This window comes from Anopheles funestus, chromosome 3RL (genome assembly GCF_943734845.2).
Source record: "Anopheles funestus chromosome 3RL, idAnoFuneDA-416_04, whole genome shotgun sequence".
Taxonomy (NCBI): Eukaryota; Metazoa; Arthropoda; class Insecta; order Diptera; family Culicidae; genus Anopheles; species Anopheles funestus.
The window spans coordinates 74,025,207-74,045,210 of NC_064599.1; the positions used below are offsets into that span (position 1 = coordinate 74,025,207).

Here is a 20,004-nt window from a genome sequence, read left to right on the forward strand (position 1 = left end):
CCTCCCTGACCATCTGATGTTGATTCTCAAAAAAAAATCCCAAATAATTAAAGTATTGTGTTATTCGCATTATTCTACACTGAATTAGCACAAATATCCTTAGTATATGTTTATTAGTGTCTTCTTCTTCTCTTGTGGCTCTCTACTATAAAAACTTCAAGGCTTTCCTTGACTTGATTTACCCGTAGCAGGGTAGTCAGTCCTCGAATTTTCACACTTGCAGTCAAGCACTCATGTATGCAAAACCCCCTAAAACGTCTAGCCAGTCTGGAGCAATCTGAATATCGTCGATCAGGCGTGGCGCATACAAGTTATTAACGGTCAGTAAGTGGCACGTCTATTAATATCACTAACATCAGGAAGTACTCGCACAGTGTGAAGATGGAATGAGCGAAAAACTAGAGCACCTAGCATGATATGTATGAATTGAAAGTTAATAAGGAGTACTTATTCTTTTCATGTTTTAATAATTAGAACCCTTTTCGAGTATGTTAAAAATCCAAAAAGATTAAACAATTAAATTGCTAACTCTATCAGATTGGTGGAATTTTCTTCCACCACATGTTTCTTTTCAAAACCGAACGTCCGAAAAACATAACTCGGCTTAAACTTTCGTTCAGTTCCGATGCTTTTGAGAGAGTGAAAAATATGGAGAAATCGAAAAGCATGTTTTTCTCTCCCCGTACATGTAGAGATTGCTCTCACGCTTTCTCTCATTTTATGGTAAAAATGTTGGATAGAGCGGATTGTTGCGTTGCAAGCATGGTAAATGTTGCAGTGCAGCGGAAACAGCAAAAAAAACACGCGTAACGCACTGTAACGCTACAACGGAAAATGCGCACACGTTTATTGATTTTCTTCCTAACTTTACTTAGTTTCGTCCTTTGTTTTTCCTTACTTCCAAGCAGCTGCGACAGCATCAGCATTCCCGCGCAAAATTCTTCGCCTCACCTTAAAGCCATAAATCATGGCTCACCGGAGGGGAAAAAGATGCCAAACACCCAACGAAAAAAGCGGTACTGACAAAACTTTGACCTTAGCAGACTTCAACGACCCGCGGTCGCTTCTAGTTAGGGAGCTGTTCCATCCATTCATCTTATTCGGTGAGTGGCTTCGTAATAGAACCCGGGGCAAACTATGTGAAGAATGAAATGCATCGAGCAAAGTGGTAAGCACCGTTCAACTTAGTAACCAAAAAAAAAAAATATTTAGTCCGAAAAAATCCGACCCGGACCCAAAACATGACGACGTGCATTCGAATATCCTTTGGCCGCCTAGTACGTATGTATCCACGAGCATTCATAATAAAGAACCGAACACACACACACACCATCGTGCGTACAGTGATTTTAGGGAATGCTCGGCTTCCAAAAACCCCGAACCGACAAGTGTGAGATGATTTATTGCAAATGAGAAAAGTTAGCCCTGGAAAACAGGGAGGACTTTCACGGGTTGGCTTCAACCATTTGCTAGGCCAATAAAACACGCAAGCTTTCCATCCGGCGTGGGCACGCGCGCGCGAATATACATGTTTTTTTTCTTTGGGGTGGCTTTCTCATTTCCTACATTTATGGTGCCTATCAGACTATACTCTGTATTTAACCCCCCCAAAAAGGCTCGTTATTTGCAGATGGGTGGATTGATAGAATTTGCTTAATTTTTGTCCATTTCTCTAGTAACGATTTTCTTTCTTTTCCTTTGCACAAAAGTTGTGTAGAGCTTTGGTTTTGGAAGCTTGCAATTGAGCACGACACGCTGACATCGGAAGGTCATCAGTAGCTCCGCAGGAGTCCATAATTGGGGTTCTACTTTCGGGAAGCAGTAACTCTTCGGTGATATAATATGGAAATCTAGCTACTTTGGCCTTATTTCTGGGTCATTCATCTGATCTCCGACACGCTACACGGAGAATCATCTGTTGAATCTTTGGTAATTCTTATTAACTGCTTGGAAGTTATCATTTTCCACGTATTTAGTACCAGCTAGAATCCAGCTGGAAAAAAGTGGGACAAACACAAATATTAACCCATGTAATGCGTTTAGCAGCGCCTATGCTGTTTAAAAGCTGATTAAAAGTTCCTGCATCTTTCATGCTCCTTCGGTACTTACTGAAGCTTGCTACATCATCGATTTACAAGCTAATTTTAATTTACTTTGCATACTATAAAATGTTTTTGTTTTCTTCTTCTTAAATTAGAAACGAGTTGTTAGTGGTATTTTTAAAATGTCTATTGATAATAAATATTTATTGATACTGTAATACGGATGTATTACGGAAGATTTAACTTTTCGGAAGGAGGCTTTGGTAGCCTAATAACAAGACGGAAGGTATAACGGAAGAACGGAAGACAAAACGGAAGAACGGAAGAACGGAAGAACGGAAGATGTTGCTTGTACAACGATCCAATAACGAATATCTTTATTCAGCATGACAGTTGCGCAGCACACTGTCATGTCCAAGGGTCATAATTCACTCTGACATTTCGAAAGCTCTTCACAATGATACCGGTTGCGGACCTGACACTACAGTATATTACAGCTCGGCTATCCTGACTTAGGATTGACCTCAATTCTACTTAATTACACACCTAATCATATTTATGTATTAGTGGCCCACTTCCTAAGCTTATCAACTTCTAGAACGCCATCATAGGCCATTTGTGTATGTTGACATCCCTCAACATCTCTAACGACATAGCGGTCATGAGGAAGAATTTTGTGAATTATATAAGGGCCACGAAACCTACAGTTAAGCTTTTTGTTGACACCGCTTGTGTCTGTATATTTGATAGCTACTAGATCTCCTACGTTGAATTTAGGAGCTGGCTTGTTCCTATCGGCTAAGTATTGCTCATTTCGATTTTGCGATATTTCGATATTTTCCTGTGCTTCGGAACGGAGACGATTAAGGTCTCGACTAACGTCTTCTGTTTTGGACTCAAGATTAACGCGTTCGACCTGACCATTCGCTTGGGGAGAGGCTGTAGCATTAAGTACATGGGAGATATTGTGAGACTCTTGCAAGACGCATCCATTAACAGGACCGACTTCGAGTTTTCGTTTTAAAGAGTCAATGGAAGGATCTCTTGATTGAGCTACCTGAAGTTGAAAGTCGAGGTCTAATTCACTAATTGCACCTACTGCTTCAGTTCGGCTTAATGCATCCACGTGAGCCATAGAAGTCTGATGAGTGAGATTGATCTTCATTTTATGGTTTACTAACTGAGTGCATTGAATAGAATCGTCGAGATAATTTTCCTTAATGATTGATAGGACAATAGCGGAATGCCTGGAAGATAATGTGGGGCCAACATCAAGCTCAATTTCCGAGTCATAAACGTCAATAGCAGAAATTTCATTGGTTGCCACATCTAGTGAATCCTGGTTCTGGGTTTTAATTCCCCCCCGAGGGGGCGGCGTAAGAGAGACGTAATTCTTAGAGTACGTAAGACTGACGTTAAACGAAGGGAGTATATCTCTACCTATGATTATTGGCCAGGCCATAGAGTTCTCGGGTAATATAATAAATGAATGATTGAGGATCACCTCCTTAAATTTTATACGGCACGTTACTTGACCACGAGTATAAAGTCGGGAGTTCCCAAGGCCACGAAATCGAGAAGGGGCTAACTTAGCCAGGAGTCCAACTGGCACTATGGATTCATTTATAAAACTTACAGAACTACCTGTATCAAATAGAGATTGTATTCCTTTTACTACCACAACCGGTTTTCCTAACTTGAGAAAAGAAACACTCACCTCTTGTAATTCATCTAATGCCAGAGTTTCATTATCATCACCCGCAATACGAGTAATTGGATCCGGATGAGCAGCAGCATTCGCGACCTTCTTTGGGCAATTTTTGTAGTTATGCCCCATCTGGAAACACGTGAAGCATGCCCCCGGTGGTCGGTTGGGGCGAGAACAGGCACTCTTAAGATGTCCAAACTCCGAGCAGTTGTAACATCGAATGATGTTCTGCGTTGCTCCTCGATTGGTCGAAACAGGAACTTTCTCCGGAATTGAAGATGATGTCGTCGTCGGCTTGGGGACTCTTCTGGACCGAATAGTCTCGAATTTCTTAAGCATAGGCTTCAGGTCTTCCACGTTGTTCGCCATGAATCGCATCCCAGCAGTAAGAGATGGGCTATCCAGACCATCGAGGATAATGTTGATCAATTCGGGTTCCGGGATGGGGGCTCGGCTGGCAATACGTTGCATATCCAACACATAACGTAAGGTGGTCTCCTTTGGGGAGAGACGACGGGATCGTAATTGTCGAAGAACGGCTTCAACCGTGGGCGGCACACTCAAGGTTGAGATGAGTTCTTCCTTTAACTGTTCCAGCGTAAGGGCACGAGATGACTGGGCAACGATAGCCGCAGATCCTTTAAGCAGCCGACGAGCATGAACGAATTTATCAGCATCCTTCACACGATGTAGGGAGAAAGTATAATCGAGGTCATCCAACCATTGGATGATACATCTGTCGTCGTCTCCCGTGAAGGGTTCGATTGTTTTATCGAGTTTTAAGTCAGCAATCGGTAGTGGAGCACATTCAGACTGGTGTTCCAAAGCCTGAATCTTACGGCGCAAATCCACTAACTCCAATTGTTGCTGCAATCTGCGAATTTCGTCATCGTAAGTAGCCTGGGTGCATTTGTTAGTCGGGTTACGTTCTTTGGCCGCACTATCGATATCAACACGCTCCGCTTCGGTAGCGTCCAACATGGCAACACCGCACTTTACGGGGGTAACACTTGAAGCGTCCAAAATGGCGACATCACGCTTCGCGAGTGTGGCACTCGAGGCGTCCAAAATGGCGGCATCGCGCTTCGCAAGTGTGGCACTCGAGGCGTCCAAAATGGCGGCATCGCGTTTCACGGGTGTAGCACTCGAAGCGTCCAAAATGGCGGACAGGCACGTGGTAGGAGCATCGGTCAAAGGCGCTTCGGAAGCTGGTTCCTCGTCGGGTATCGGTGTGGCGTCAATTCCCATAATTTCAGCAAACAATCTCCGGATCTGGGCAACGGTAGCGGAAGGGGGAACCGCAATCCCAGCGTCCGACAGAACGCTCAACATTTCATCACGGCTGTGCATGATCTAAACCAAGATGACACAACGGCAGCACGGGGCGAATCCCACTTCTGAGATGTAATACCGATGTATTACGGAAGATTTAACTTTTCGGAAGGAGGCTTTGGTAGCCTAATAACAAGACGGAAGGTATAACGGAAGAACGGAAGACAAAACGGAAGAACGGAAGAACGGAAGAACGGAAGATGTTGCTTGTACAACGATCCAATAACGAATATCTTTATTCAGCATGACAGTTGCGCAGCACACTGTCATGTCCAAGGGTCATAATTCACTCTGACATTTCGAAAGCTCTTCACAATGATACCGGTTGCGGACCTGACACTACAGTATATTACAATACTAATACTTGTCTTGAAACAAAGCTTCTTTTGTTTGTTTACAGAACATGTTTTCATATTATTGTATTTTGTTGTATTTTGCCGCAATTTAATTGTACCCCCTTTTACAACATTTAACAAAGCATTTGGCAACTTTTAATACCTATAAAAAAAAATAATTGAAAAACGCGAAAAACGTGAAAATCTGTGCCATTTCAAAGCCCTCTACTGTAATCAACAACACGTGACAGCACATGTCAAACGTTGGCGTGTCAAAACAAACCCCATGTCGCAAATGTGCGTGCCGGTAAAAGCGCCAAACAATTTCAATTCAATTCATCCACCGGCAATTGATATAGTGCGTACAAAAATCGCCGGACAAACATGACGACTAAACAGGCTAGTGCTGATCCGGAGTCCGCCGATTCCTGGCAGGTGGACCCGGTGGAAGGTGAAAGAACGAAAAAAATTCTAATACGCAATGTTCCGGACCTGTCGGTAGCTGGTTTACGACGGCTGTGCAGCATCTATGGTACGGTGGTAGATGCGTTTAAAACGAATACGCCCGGCTTGGCATTTGTGGAATTTACGAGCGAAACGTAAGGCAGCCCGTAAATCAATATGGAACATTTCAGCTAATCACATTTTTTTGTTGTGTTGTTTTACGCAGGGAAGCTGCACTCGCTGTCAAGCAACTTAACATGAGGCTTGGATTTAACTATAATGCCGATCTGGTATTGCCCCGAGAAACGATACCTGAAGTTACGACCGGGTCATCGAACAACGAACCCCCCGGCCAACCGTTGACGGACGAAAACTGGGAAGAGGCCAGCATAAAGCGAAGGTTCAACATGGGCTTTTCGTTACCACTGTTGATTAACTTTCCCGTGAAGGAATCATTGGCCACGAGTGCAAATTATCGCGCATCGGATGGATGTTTAAGACGCACAGATCCGGAATTATTTTTTCGCATCTACAAGGTACAGGAACTGTTCGAAACACCCAAATCGTTAGAATACGATCCGGAGGAACTGCAAAAACGTGTGGACGTGTTACAGAAAGCTTGCTCGAACGAACAAAACCAATTCGATGGGGTAAATTTTACGTACCGAGGACTGAGCGAGAAGGAGCACAATCGTTTCGAGATAACGTACTGTGTGGTTTGCAAAGGTTATGGATTTAGCCACTGCAAACATTGTGGCACTAGCTACTGCTCCGTACAACATCAGCGGAAGCATTATGAGGAGCATAAGCTAATCTGCCCACAAGAAGATGCCACGGATGACACACAATCGGAGATTAAAGCCGACACGGTTGTTGAGGAAAAGGTGACCAACGTACTCACGAGAGATCCTCTTCCGACGAAAGTGAATGTATTCATTACTGCCATTCTAACACCGGATCGTATTTATGTACGATCGGCCGATGAGGCCGCCAATGAGGCGTATCTTAAAACGATCGGTGAATTTGCTCATGCCGGTATTAATGCAGTTCCCGTCGTAAACAGCATGGAGCCTGCTGTGGGTGACATTTGTCTAGCACTGTACGAACCACTGGGTGTGTATGGCCGGGTGCTGGTAACCGATGCCGGTCCGGACATGTCAAAGTGTGTATTCATTGATCACGGGACGGTAACGTTCGTTAGCAACGACGCTTTACTGGTGATCGATGATCCCGACTTAATGTACCGGAAGGTGCTAGTGTACAAGGTGTGCCTGACGGACATTACGGACGAGCAAGGGGAACGGGAAAAGGCTGTACAATATTTGATGAGTTTAAAGCACCGTTCGTTGCTGATGAATTATCGGCTTGAGGCTAATAATATCGTGGACGTGCAGCTAGAAACACCCGAAGGCGAAAGTGTGAACGAAATGATCAACAAACAGATCAAAATTTTGCCCGTCCAAAACATACGCAACGATTCGTACGTGATGTATAAGGTAAGAAGTGCAAAGGGAAAGCTTTTTTTTTGCGAATTATGATCATATTTCAATTTTGTTTTTTAGGACATATCTCAATCAGATCCAGCGGTGGGTGAAAACAAGCTCATTATGATCCTGAACCGTACAACCATCCTGATAGACAGCCGTGTAACGTGGATTGCAATGGACGATCTACCGTACCTGAGGAACCTGCAGAGTATGCTTGAATGTTACGGCAAGAAGGTGGCTGATTTCCAACAGTCATATTTACCACGCGAAGGCGAAATGTGTTTGGTGCAGTGCCTTAAGCGTTGGTACCGTGGCGTTTGTTACGAAACGGCTGGCGATGGTAAACCGGCCATCTTTCTGTGCGATTACGGTTCCATGACGCTGGTTGAGCTTAGCAACATACGCAAGCTACCGACCCAGCTTGCAACGAAAACGGTCCGCACACACGACGGTACGGTGGCACATTTGGATGAGGCGAAGGCGGAAGGACTAACGCTCGATTCTATGTTTCTCGATATCTATCTGCCCGAAAACGAACTGGTCTCGGTGGATGTAAGCCAAATAACCGTCGTAAAGGGATTGCCCGGTGCACAGGAAAAGGAAACGCACACCGTGCTAAATTTGCACGAGTTGGACAATTTTTTGAAATCCCGCAATATGAACCCATGACAGCGTGCCCGTTACATTCCGCCCGAGAGCAAAATGGCACTTTGAGGCTAATTTTATTTCCTCTTTTTCGTTAAGAAAAAAAAACACTTGTAAATGTAATGTAGTGAAACTTTTTATAAAACAAAACACGTTAATTTGATGAATTTTTGTCGCTAAAAGGAACATTTAAAATAGACTACACATATTTACACACCGCAGTTTCGTTGCTTTTCGATCAACCCACAGTGGTGAGCTGTCATTTGGACAGTTTGCAAAACAGCTGATTGTTGTTTGTGAAGCGAGCCGCTGTTGCTGCGCGTCGCGTAGTGGCGTTTTTTTTCCGGCAACACAGCCTGCTTTGAACGAGGATCTTGCGTTTCCATAGGTAACTTGTTGGGATAAGACTAGCGTTTGTGTGAGTACTCATCACAATACGAATCTCTCTACAGGCTGTAGCTTGGTATTGGCCCGTTACCGCACAGTGGTGTCACAGCATAACCGGGAAGACAGAGGTTCTAAAAATAGCGCACCCTAGTGTGCGGGGTGTTCAATTTATGCTCCCCTGCTGCTGTTATAGTAGGTAGATCATCTCGCTTGTTTCGTGATCAAATCACTCTGGAGTAGCGACGAGTCCACACATCCAAAGCGCAATCGAATCAACAACAAAACTGCCTCACCATGACGGATCTCACCACCAAGTATAACATCATCGACGAGAAGCCACCCTTCAATGCACCGTTGAAGGGCCAATACAAGCAGTAAGTTGTATTGTTATTGATTGTTGTGCGATAAAGTTGCTTCCTTTAGTATTGATATTTAACTCACATTCGCAGAGGGTTCGGTTTCTACACGATGCGTGAACGATTGCCCATCATCTTGACGCAGGTCATCGATCAGCTATCGAAGGACAAGGAACAGATTGCGGAAAACTTCGGTGGGGAAACGGCACGCGAGGAGCTAAAGGGTGCAATCGGAGAAATATCCAAACTGAAGTATGAACTGCAGACGGATAAAGATTTCCGCCCGATACGCACGGCCATCGGGGACGAAGCGGTGTGGAACAGCTTCATCGAGGGACTTGGGCAGGATAATTCATACTTTTCTGCCTGCTGGCTGTACGCGGAAACTTACATGTACCGGCGATTGAATAACATATTCGAAAACACGTAACTATAGTGACCGATCGGTTTTATTTTGCATGACATCCTTTGTGACGCTTGTTTTTGGTTTGTTCCATTTGTGTTTTTTTTGTAGCACAACTCTTCAAAAGCTAGACTACTTTCAGCAGCAGAAGCATAAAGCACTGACCAATTCGTATGACGCGATGGTTGCCGTACTGCGCTCAATAGAAACATTCAACGGGGAACCTAAAACGGTCGAGGAAGTTGGTTCATTCTTTCGTAAGTTGCTAAAAGTGAGTAATTGCAGCAAAACGAATTTCGAAAGGGACGATTCATAAACTATTTTACCTTTTGCAGTTAAATCTTTGGGGTAATCGGTGCGATCTGTCAATCAGTGCTGGCCAGGATGTGAAACAGGATGGTGATCCTTTCAGTTTGCTCGACTCACTGGAACCGTGCATCGTTAGCGATCACACGCTGGACATTTGGCAGTGTATTGCGACCGCGCCCACTTCCGGCATCGTTGAGATCATTAACGATAATTCCGGCTATGAGCTGTTTACGGATTTGTGTCTGGCCGACTTTATTGTGCATCACAAACTAGCCCCAAAGGTGTGCTTCAATGTGAAAGCCATTCCGTGGTACATTTCGGACGTTACACCGAAGGACATGCAGTGGACGCTGGATACGCTGGCCGAACACGAAACACAGCCCCTGTTGGCACAGTTCGGTACGCGACTAAAAGATCACTTTGCGTCCGGTAAGCTCGAGTTGCGTCCGGTGGACAATTTCTGGACCTCACCGTACGAGTTTTATCGCATGCGCGACATTGCACCGGCACTGTACGAAACACTTTCCGCGGCAAAGCTGCTCGTGTTTAAGGGCGATCTGAACTATCGCAAATTGTTGGGTGATTTTAATTTCCCGTACAGTACGCCGTTCCTGGACGCGCTGCGTGGTTTCCTGCCAACGAATTTATGCACATTGCGCACCGTTAAGGCGGATCTGATCTGCGGGTTACCGGAAGGTATGGCCGACGAGTTGACGCGTAAGGATGCTTCGTGGATGGTAACCGGCGAGTACGGAGTAATACAATTTGCCGGTAAATGACCATTTTAAGCGTTCGCGCGCGCGCCGGTTTGGTTGTGTAGTGGTTTAATTTTACATTGACCGATTTTGGTTTGGTTGTATGGTTGTTTTCTAATAAATTTTATTATGTTAATATTTCGTCGGATTTAATACTACCTACCTTCCAAAGCTTTTTTTCCATAACGTGGAGATTCCAATTGAGAAGCGATAAACGAGGAAAAACAGAACAAGTTTCCGATCCGATTTAAACTTCATTTTTTTCTTTTCAAAACTCGTGTTGTGTGCAAACTGGGCTTTAGCTTTGTACAGATGAGACCACAGCCTACTTTCACTGCAAAGGGAACACATCATGACAAACCAACACACACGCATTCCCCCCCTATTGAGCATTTATACTTCTACACATTAGATCCAAGAACATTTTAATGAAAACCTGGATTTTTTAAGCATCAATGGTGAATTTACTTCGTAGGATGCACAATAGATCCACACAGAACCGAAAATGAATGCTTAAAAATCTCAAGACGGTGTTTGGCACGAGAGACACACTGCGCACACGCAAACCAATACAGATATGCTTGCCGAAAAAGTCCCGTATGTTCAGCAAACAATTATTTACTTATTTTTTCGATCAGCAGCATATTCTAATGCTGCAATCTATATTACCTTCCATCCGGAATGCTGTGGCGCTTATGTTCAATGTAATAATCTTACCTAGGAGACGCATTTAACCCGCAATAAGACAACCAAGCTATATATGCGAGTGTACATAACTCAAGCGCGTTATGACGCCGTCGCCATCTTGGGACACAATTTGCAATGTATTTGCGACTTTACTGGGTTGCTTCGCTCTACTTCTCGCCGTGTCGAATTCCGCCAGAAAACTATTAAAATTTAACAAAATAACCCATGGGATTGATGTGGAGGGTATAAGGGACGAAATGTATCTTTACTGAAGTAAATCAGTGGCCCTGAAAAGGGCCGTTTTTGTAGCAGACGAAATGATCCATGATGTTTTCCAATACGCGTGGGGATAAACGCGTCCCGTGGACGAGCGAAAATGCTTAGCCTCCGAAACCGTACAGCGTACGGCCCTGGCGCTTCAGAGCGTACACCACATCCATCGCCGTTACGGTCTTACGCTTGGCGTGCTCGGTGTAGGTGACGGCATCGCGGATCACGTTCTCCAGGAACACCTTCAGCACACCGCGCGTTTCCTCGTAGATCAGCCCGGAGATACGCTTCACTCCACCACGGCGAGCCAGACGACGGATGGCGGGCTTGGTAATACCCTGGATGTTATCACGCAGCACCTTACGATGACGCTTGGCTCCCCCCTTTCCAAGACCTTTGCCTCCCTTACCGCGTCCAGTCATTCTGCTTCAGAGATTCTACTTTCACTTGGAACGGCGACGATGCGCAATGCTTGCTTCTTCACACTCAACTAACGCGCTGCGAAGGAAATCGCCCGGTTTATATTACCGCACCGCCGACCATGCGCGCTGTCATGTTGGCAGCAATGAAAGCAGATGTTTACAGCGCTACATTCATCGCTTCAGCCTGTTTTTGCCGCCAAAATGTGGCGTTCCCACCGTGTTTATTTATGTAAACAATTTGGTTTTTAATTTTTTATTGCTTATTCTAGCAACAAATATGCGTTATTTTACATTAATGAATTGACCCTTATACAAACTTTATTTTCCTTCCATATTTGCATTGAATAACAAGCATTTTTTCCCGCCAAAACAGTTCAACATTTAACCGAAACAAGCCGAAACGCCTCTTTGATAATTTCTATTTTGTTGTGTAATTTTACTTTACAGACTTTATGAAATACGTTAGAAGAATATATTATTAAATCTTGACATTAAAAAACGTCTTCAAAAGTTACAGAAAAATACAGCTGCCTGGCAAAGGCAACTAGCACGGCTCTGGAATCATTAGCAACGAAACAAAGGAGGAAAGTGTTTAGCGCAAGAAAACACCAATGCATCGTTTCGGATGTTCATACAAATAAGAAAAGTAATAAAATAAATATACAATATATTAAAATCCATCATGCAACAGGTAAGATCAGCTAGCTTATGCCATTTATCGCTATATCCTGCTGAACGTATTCATTTTCTACTTCTGTACACAGAAAGTACAAACGTTGTTGAAGCCGACACACAAACAATTAATTCTAGAGGAAAATACTTGCACGAATACCACCAATTCCGGTAGTCCGGTAAACACCGTCAGCGTTAAGTACCATTGGAATGATTTACATCCCGTCGCTTACCTATAACATGGCACGTAGAGAAGATATGATTCGCTTCCCCCCGTGGGAAACGCTAAACAATCCCGGTAGCTCCGGAAACGACGCTCCCACTGATAGAACCGCTACCTACATATTCCCGAGCGTACTGGACAGCATCGTGGACGGTTGTAAACATTCGACAGTACGGTTTTTCAATATCACCTATCAATCCACACCGTTGCATTACCTCAAACACGGGCGGCTGGCAGCCGGCAAGGACGATGTGAACATCGAGTACTTCGAACTCGCGTACCATCGCCTTAAACGTTCCGATGGCGGACGGATCAATCGAGCTTAGTGAGGTAAAGTCCAGTATAAGCACCCGGCAGCCCTGCTCAATGCTGGGCTTCCAGTCCGGATCCTTTCGTCGTTTGATTTCCTCCGTAAGATTAATGCCAAGCGTTTCGCAGATCGTTGTTTTGAACGCGGCTCGGGAAGCGAAATTCAGTGCACCGCAGTAGTGGAATATCTTTACACCCGCGTGTTGAATCAGCTAAAACAAACAGAAAATGTTGAGTGGGAGTTAGTGGGACTGGTGACAGACGGTGCTACCATAATTCCTTACCCCATCGTAACGATTCTCATCCAGATAAATGTCAGTATTCGGTACATTTCCCAGCAGACATGTGTACGGTTTCAGTGCCCGGAAGAAAATGCAACAAACGCTCAGCACAATTCCCACCAGCAGTCCGATATCGATCGCAACTAGCACCACCGACAGGAAGGTCAGTATCCACACCATTCCATCGATCCAGCTCTGGCGCCAGAAGCTTTTAAGCTGCGTTACCTGCATTAGCAGGCCCTTGAGCGATACCACGATGATGCCAGACAGTACGCACCGGGGCAGTGGTTCGAAGAACGGTCCTACCCACAGCAGTACGATCGCTAGCAAACCGCAAGAAATAACGGATGCGATCTGCGTCCGTCCACCGACCGAGTACTGGATGGAGGAACGCGATAGGGAAGCCGCAAATGGGAAGCAGGAGAAAAAGGAACTGAACACATTGCCGGTACCCATCGCAAACAGTTCCTGGTTGAAACCGATCTCGTAGTTTTCCTTCTTCGCGAATATGAGCGCCATCGAGACGGATACGGTGTAGCCGACCATCGCGACCGGGAAGCTGTCGAGCAGTATCGAAGGCATCAGGCTGAAATCTGGCAATGTTGGAGCTAAAAACGCGCAAAAAAAGGAAAATATAAGTAAGTAACAGTTTAAACATAAAAACAAATAATCTGATCAGTTGGAGAAAAAAATGATGAATGAACCAAAAAAAAGGTCGCCGTAAAGTAATGAAAGAGACCACAAGAAAAAGCACATAATAAGTCAATTGTATTGTAAAAAAAACGGTTCATGAATAGCAACACCTGGCGGAACAAACCACGTACTCCAATTATTTACATCTGATAGGGACGGAGAATGATTTCATCTGTTCATTTTCAGGGTCATCACTTTGCGCCCCAATCAGCTACCGTTATGGGAGGGCATGATTATTTTTTGCCGGAGATAAAAAGATCCAAACAGACGCATTATCTATTGAGGAGTCTAAACAAATGAGGGAGCATTTCGGGTGCGATTGATTTTTCCAATTATTTGAATTACAAAATGAAAACGACAAAATGATCTTCTAATCGATAAAACACCCACGATCAACATATCCGATCGTCACTTACCGGGCAGTCCTGTAGGGATGGTGCCGATTGTTGTGATGCTGTACTTCTCTTGGAAATGAAGGTACCGTGACAGCAGTGTCCCGGCAATGACCGCAATCAACTCGATCGGTATCGGAATGACACTACGTTTAGCGACCTTCGGCTGACCCAACCGGAACCAAATCGTAAATCGAGCGTCAATGAAAATGGAAGAAAATACAACACAAATAAGCTCGTACTCGATATCCTTCGTTGCGAAACAGGAGAACAAGTCATTCGTCTTACCTTCAGGAATTCGTTGTTAAACACCAGCACGATAATTGTGATGGCCGAGATGATGATTGCGGCCCAGTTAACGTTCACAATCTGCTTGAAGATTTCGATGTACGTCTGGGGACGAGAAAAAGACGCGCAAACGTACAAACTTCGTTAGGTTTTCTGCGCTGAAGGTAAACGAGATTGTACTGCCAAAACGAGGTCAAGTTTGTCAGTACAATACAACACTGGCCAGAACATTCGCAAGCCCGGTGTGCGGCTTTACTCACCTTGACGATTTCGAACATACTCCCGACGGAGGGTAACGTTAGTCCTAGCAGGTCCTTGATCTGGGACGTTACAACGTGGATGGCGGCGCCGGTAGTAAAACCGGAAACGAGCGTATCGGACAGCAGGAAGGATATTACACCGAGCCGGCAGATGCACATGATAAGCTGCATAATGCCGACGACGAAGCAGACGGCCGTTGCTACGTCCAGGGCAGTACGTGGCGGTTCTCCCGGTTCACTGGTGCCGGTGTAAGCGAGCACGGTTTTACCGACCATTATAGACACCACGGCAAACGTTCCTGGGGATAGGATATTTTTTTAAATATTACCGGCAATACATGAAGTTACTATCGAGGTATACTATTTTTTTTGTGCACAATTTCACAATTCTTCCACAACACACTTTTTAAAGAATAATTCTAACTAACTTTTGCATATAGCATCTGATCATTCCGTACCACTTCGCTCTAAGAATTCTCAATTAAATTATTCCACTTCGATTCGCATTGATACACCAAATTTTATCTTCCAGAGCAACAAACGGCAAACTTACCCATGGAATTATGGCGTGAGGTACCGAACAGAAAGTACACCAACACCGGAAAGAACGCCATATAGATGCCGACGATTGGTGGCACGTTGGCCAACAGCGCATAACCGATGCCCTGTGGTATATGCATCACAGCCACCGTACAGCCACTAATTAAGTCACGCACCAAATCCTTACTCCAGGAGTACTCCGGTAACCAGGTCGTCAGTGGGAAGACATTGTTGCAGCAGGTCTTCGTATCCACCTTCCGTATCTGTGCGGTCAGCTCCCGTTGGAGCATCCGTTTCGGTTTCCGATACCGAAAGGCATCATTTAGCTCGTGCTGCTGGTACAGTGGATGTGAAACGGTAACAATCGGCGGCACTACTACCTCACGTGCCACTGATTCCGAGTTGGTTTGCTCCTCGGATAGCTCCTGGTAAAAGGTTGGATTCACAATGCCACTTTCGATGCGTTCGGAATCGAGCTTCATGTTTTGTTGTACGGATGCTAGAGCCTGGCCTGGCAAAGCGACGCAAAACGATCCTTCCGACGAGACAGCACGGACAAGACTGGCGGGCGTGATCGAACCGCGCGCGCGATCTGCTCTCTACACGACAGGTTTGCGTACACCGGTACGTGCGATAGGGCGAACACCGTATAGGGGAAGATCTAACTTGCCGAGAACTTGAACCCGTACGTAACGGTCCACTGTCCCCGGTGAAGGTTGGTAGTTTGTGCTGTTTACTTGCAAACATCAGCCAATGGCTCTTGGCGACTGAACAAAAAAAAAAGCTCACCACTGGAAGCTGTGACGGCTGCCGACTTATCTATTTCCTAGCTCCTGTGTGTGTTTGTGGGAGAAAAGATTAGACCTGATGAGAAGTACTATCACCAATCTGACACAAAAAAGGCTCACTATCGGTATGTGGGCAAGGCAAACAATTGGCTGTTTTACCCCATGGTCGAGCCCACGCTTAACAGGCAAAGATTTAAATATAGACTAATATATGACCATTTCGAAACGGAAGATGGTAATTACCGGAAAGCGAGAAGCGTCTAGCTTCAGTCACACGTTCAGTTGTTGACCGGAAACCAAGATACAGACCGTCACAACACTGTATCGTTGAGCTGAAAATACACGTGGATACGCTTTGCGAAACCAAACTAAACGAAGTTAAGAGTTTTAGTTCGGATCTTGTTTTCGTGTTCACAACTTTGGGAAACCCGGCATACACACCGGACCTGCGTGAGTTGGCAGAAATATTTGGCACAGCAACGAAGGGAGACCCGAACCGAAAGCATGTTCGATCATTCAATGGCACCTCCGCAAGAACGGGCCACAGTGATTCGGCGGTCAACAAGAGCCGTCCCTTTTTTTGCGTTTTGGGAAACTAGTTTCAGCTTGCCGTGTGTGGCCTTCGCTGAAACTTGAGGCCCGCGCTGGGTAGCAATTTTAATCCTACCGAAAAAGGTCCCGGGTGAATATTATGAAGTGAAAGCAGCTACGACGTGAAGTTACAATTGTACCCAGCCGGTACGAAGTGTGTTCTTGATAGAAATAAACAACTTCGAAAAGATGTACTCCCAGCTGTGTGGGTAGGCTTTCTGCTAAAGGCAAATAAAGTGCGTTTGTATTGGGCGAAACTCTTACGTCTAATCATTCGTACGCCTTATCATCCATCGTATGACGTAGATGGGTCAAAATCAATACCAAATGCAAGATGCACTGCATAATGGAAGAGAGGAAATGAAGCCTATCGTCCAAGACCGTGCGCACTATCTGTGTTTTGCTTCTAAACTAATGTCTTGCGCAGATAAAGTCCTAATTTTGTTTTTTTTCCAATGATCAGATCTTACCCATGCAGCTTCCAACGATCGTGATAAATCGATAATCGAGGGAGTTGAAGTTGTGTGCGAAATTGATGGCAGCACCGGACAGCTCTTATCATCGCTGGGGAACATTTTTACATATTGAAGATATTGTAGAACTTTCTACTTTAACTCCTGTACACTCATTGCTGCTACCCGTATGTTATCTCAGCTCTGCTGACAGCTCGGTTTTTGGACATGCTAATCGTGGGCACGATGTCGTGTGGGAAATGACGAAATTTGGCGACCAAACAACACTGATAAGACAATACAGCCTGGGAAGCAAACAATTACACACGCCCTTGTGCCTTTACGATCTCTGCTGTGTCTCTTCTTCAAACGGAAGCTATTTCGGTAGCCAGTCATAGCAAGAATATCTCGTCTGGCCATCCACGTCCGAAAGATATCATATCGCGGAAGGTATCTTCAATATCTGCCCATGGAGACCAATGTGAATGGGAAGCGTACTATTTGTACTGGACGCTATTTGCTGCGACTTGTTTGGCCATATTCTTAATTGATGCTATTTCTGTACTGAGTTTTACCCTTTTTAAAATGCATAATAGTGGCCCAGTTTTTATTCATTCATCGGAGTGCTAACAACAGAGCTTATCTAAATGGCAGCGGAATCAGACCAGAGATTGTATGAGTTATAAATTTCCCCAAATATTGATGTTAATTTATGATTGTTTACCTTAAATAAAGATATATAAAGTAATACCATTAAATTACTATTATACTTCCATTATGATGGTGGAATAATGTGAGAAATCTTCACAGCCATTCGAACGTAATAGCGATTCTAATGACACGTAATTTAAAAGCCATTTCTTGGAAAGTTAAATACACAAATCCATCGCATCTATCGTTTAAAAATTAAATCCCACGATTTGGTACCATTTCTCAGGCATGAAACACGCACGGAACCATATTGGGCAAACAGATATTAGCAAGACAGCTGTAACTAAAACGGGTATCACAGCGGTTGTATCAAAACAAACCGTTATAATATTGATTTAACCGATCGGGGCATACCTGAAAATCCTTGGGGTTTTTCAACCATCCGATGGAAGGTTGGTCCGTCACACAAAAGGACATTCCAAGGATGGGTACATTGATACTAATGACATTGAAACTAGTGACGAAACTAGTTTTTGCTAGTTAAAAAACCAGCAAAAAACAAACGATCACGTTTCCATGGAATATTAATGCAAAAAAATTAAGAAACATGTACAACAAAGATCAATTGTGACGTAAATGCGTGTGGAATGGAAACAAAAAATCGAACAGCAACAAATTTGAACAGTTTTGTGCAGAACCTGTTTTCTTTTTGCTGTACAGTAACATTTCTGTTTTTATGTTGTTTGTATCTAATGCCTACGAAGAATGTGGGATGCCGAATTGAACGTTGGCAAACAAGAATTGGGATATTTCATTCTATGACCACTTCTGATGGGAATTCGATGGTTGGTGTTTTGTTTTTCTGTTTGCTTTGTGCAATTTTCGCCTTTCAAATGATGGTGGCGATCAAGAATAATGTTTTCGATGATATTCTTTATCGGACTGCTATTCATAACAACAGCACACGAAGCACGAGGATGCGAGAGATACACTGAGGTAAAACACGTTGTTTGTAATCTTATTTTTTACAGGCACACATCACACGATTTTTGTTTTGAAAACTGTACTCAGTTTCAGTACACAGTACACGAACACTAACAGCATGTGTAATACACTAAATTAAGATGACTAATGCTCTGTATAGCATATTCAAAAACGAAAAACAACCTCAACGCTCGAGTCAATGAACGAAACAGATGTAACGATCGTTACGTGGAACAGCCAAGACTATACGCACGCACCTCGACGTAAAAGCAACCGTTGTAAAACACATGCGTCGTAAGCGAACCGTAACGGTGTCGTTACTTTGCGATTTCAACGTTCTACGCTATAATCAACCTGTAGCTTACAGTGCACGAATTGTCTGGTGCTGCTGGTGGATTCTTTTGCTACTGTTTCACAAATGAAACTGTCCGATTCTGGCGTTTGTCAGTATGGCGAGCTATTTCGTTTTCTGTTGGTGATAGCTACACTTCGGCTGACTCCCGGGAGGTTTCGTCTCGGCACAACCGAACCAAATCTCTGACAAATCACTCAAGCAACAGCTGTAAAAGCAATACTTAACATAGTCATGTATTTTCAACCTCATTTTGAACGAGGTTCGATGAGGTTGTTGCTTATCATCAAGGCACGGTTTTCGTCAACGTACAGTTCACGTGAGTTTACGTTGTCGTTATTGTTCGTTAACCGCTTCCTACTGCAAGCATAAGAAAATGTACTGAGATTTTAACGAATAAGATTAGTAATTCGAATATTTAATTTGAACATCTTAGTTCTCGATGTTGGAGTCGATGTCTAATGATGAGAGATGTTTCTACTACAAAATACGCGATAGTGAGCGATCATCATAACACGTAATTTAAACGACATCTCCATTATATTTGCACAAATCCTTCGCAGCATCTTCCTCTCGAACGCCCCTAATATGTTAGTGTCGTCCTTGTACTGAGACTTTGAGATGCAAGTGTACTGGAGCTATAGAATTTTTAATTAGCATCAAATGAACAGAAAACCATGAAGGTTCGTCGCACCTGTGTAGAGAATATCTGAGGAGGAGCCTAAGATGAACGTGTACTATTCTACAATATTAAACAGATGCTTATAACACCCAAGGTTACGGCAAGCGTCCTTGTCGATGGTTTCATGGAGTAATATTGCGGATGAGTTTATCGAGGAAGTAGACATGATCATTATGGAAGGGATCAGTAAGAGCGAGGTATCAAGCGCGATTATCACTTACTAAAACCTAATCTATACTACCAGCATAGCACAGCTTAATCCTG

At 44.1% G+C, this 20,004-nt stretch overlaps 4 protein-coding genes across 7 annotated transcripts; 1 reads left to right on the plus strand and 3 right to left on the minus strand.

Annotated features, from left to right (window-relative positions):
- Nucleotides 1-2,251: 2,251 nt before the first annotated feature.
- LOC125767037 (uncharacterized) lies at nt 2,252-5,433 on the minus strand. Its single transcript, XM_049433267.1, has 2 exons — nt 3,760-5,433; nt 2,252-3,686 (listed from the first exon to the last, which is right to left on the minus strand). Exons 1-2 carry the CDS (start codon nt 5,098-5,100, stop codon nt 3,675-3,677), a joined length of 1,353 nt encoding a protein of 450 aa, XP_049289224.1. The 5' UTR covers nt 5,101-5,433; the 3' UTR covers nt 2,252-3,674.
- A 228-nt stretch (nt 5,434-5,661) lies between these two features.
- LOC125766990 (damage-control phosphatase ARMT1-like) lies at nt 5,662-10,356 on the plus strand. Of its 3 annotated transcripts, XM_049433171.1 has the most exons (5): nt 8,239-8,381; nt 8,453-8,754; nt 8,830-9,162; nt 9,251-9,410; nt 9,475-10,356. In XM_049433171.1, exons 2-5 carry the CDS (start codon nt 8,675-8,677, stop codon nt 10,225-10,227), a joined length of 1,326 nt encoding a protein of 441 aa, XP_049289128.1. In that variant the 5' UTR covers nt 8,239-8,381; nt 8,453-8,674; the 3' UTR covers nt 10,228-10,356. The 3 variants fall into 3 exon arrangements, 1 of the variants encoding a protein (XP_049289128.1); XR_007418715.1 differs by lacking the exons at nt 8,830-9,162; nt 9,251-9,410; nt 9,475-10,356 and adding exons at nt 5,662-6,016; nt 6,088-7,357 and having other exon boundaries at nt 7,424-8,381; nt 8,446-8,678; XR_007418714.1 differs by lacking the exons at nt 8,830-9,162; nt 9,251-9,410; nt 9,475-10,356 and adding exons at nt 5,662-6,016; nt 6,088-7,357 and having other exon boundaries at nt 7,424-8,381; nt 8,453-8,678.
- A 765-nt stretch (nt 10,357-11,121) lies between these two features.
- LOC125767109 (histone H4) lies at nt 11,122-11,675 on the minus strand. Its single transcript, XM_049433376.1, has one exon. The coding sequence runs from the start codon at nt 11,580-11,582 to the stop codon at nt 11,271-11,273; it is 312 nt and encodes a 103-aa protein (XP_049289333.1). The 5' UTR covers nt 11,583-11,675; the 3' UTR covers nt 11,122-11,270.
- Nucleotides 11,676-12,232: 557 nt separating this feature from the next.
- On the minus strand, nt 12,233-18,780 carry LOC125766989 (solute carrier family 26 member 10-like). 2 transcript variants are annotated; one of them, XM_049433170.1, is made up of 7 exons: nt 16,272-18,780; nt 15,254-16,073; nt 14,701-14,999; nt 14,441-14,545; nt 14,177-14,318; nt 13,071-13,675; nt 12,233-12,998 (listed from the first exon to the last, which is right to left on the minus strand). In XM_049433170.1, the coding sequence occupies exons 2-7, from the start codon at nt 15,720-15,722 to the stop codon at nt 12,540-12,542; spliced, it is 2,079 nt and encodes a 692-aa protein (XP_049289127.1). In that variant the 5' UTR covers nt 15,723-16,073; nt 16,272-18,780; the 3' UTR covers nt 12,233-12,539. The 2 variants fall into 2 exon arrangements, with proteins under 2 accessions (XP_049289127.1, XP_049289126.1); XM_049433169.1 differs by having other exon boundaries at nt 15,254-18,780.
- Between the last annotated feature and the right edge of the window lie 1,224 nt (nt 18,781-20,004).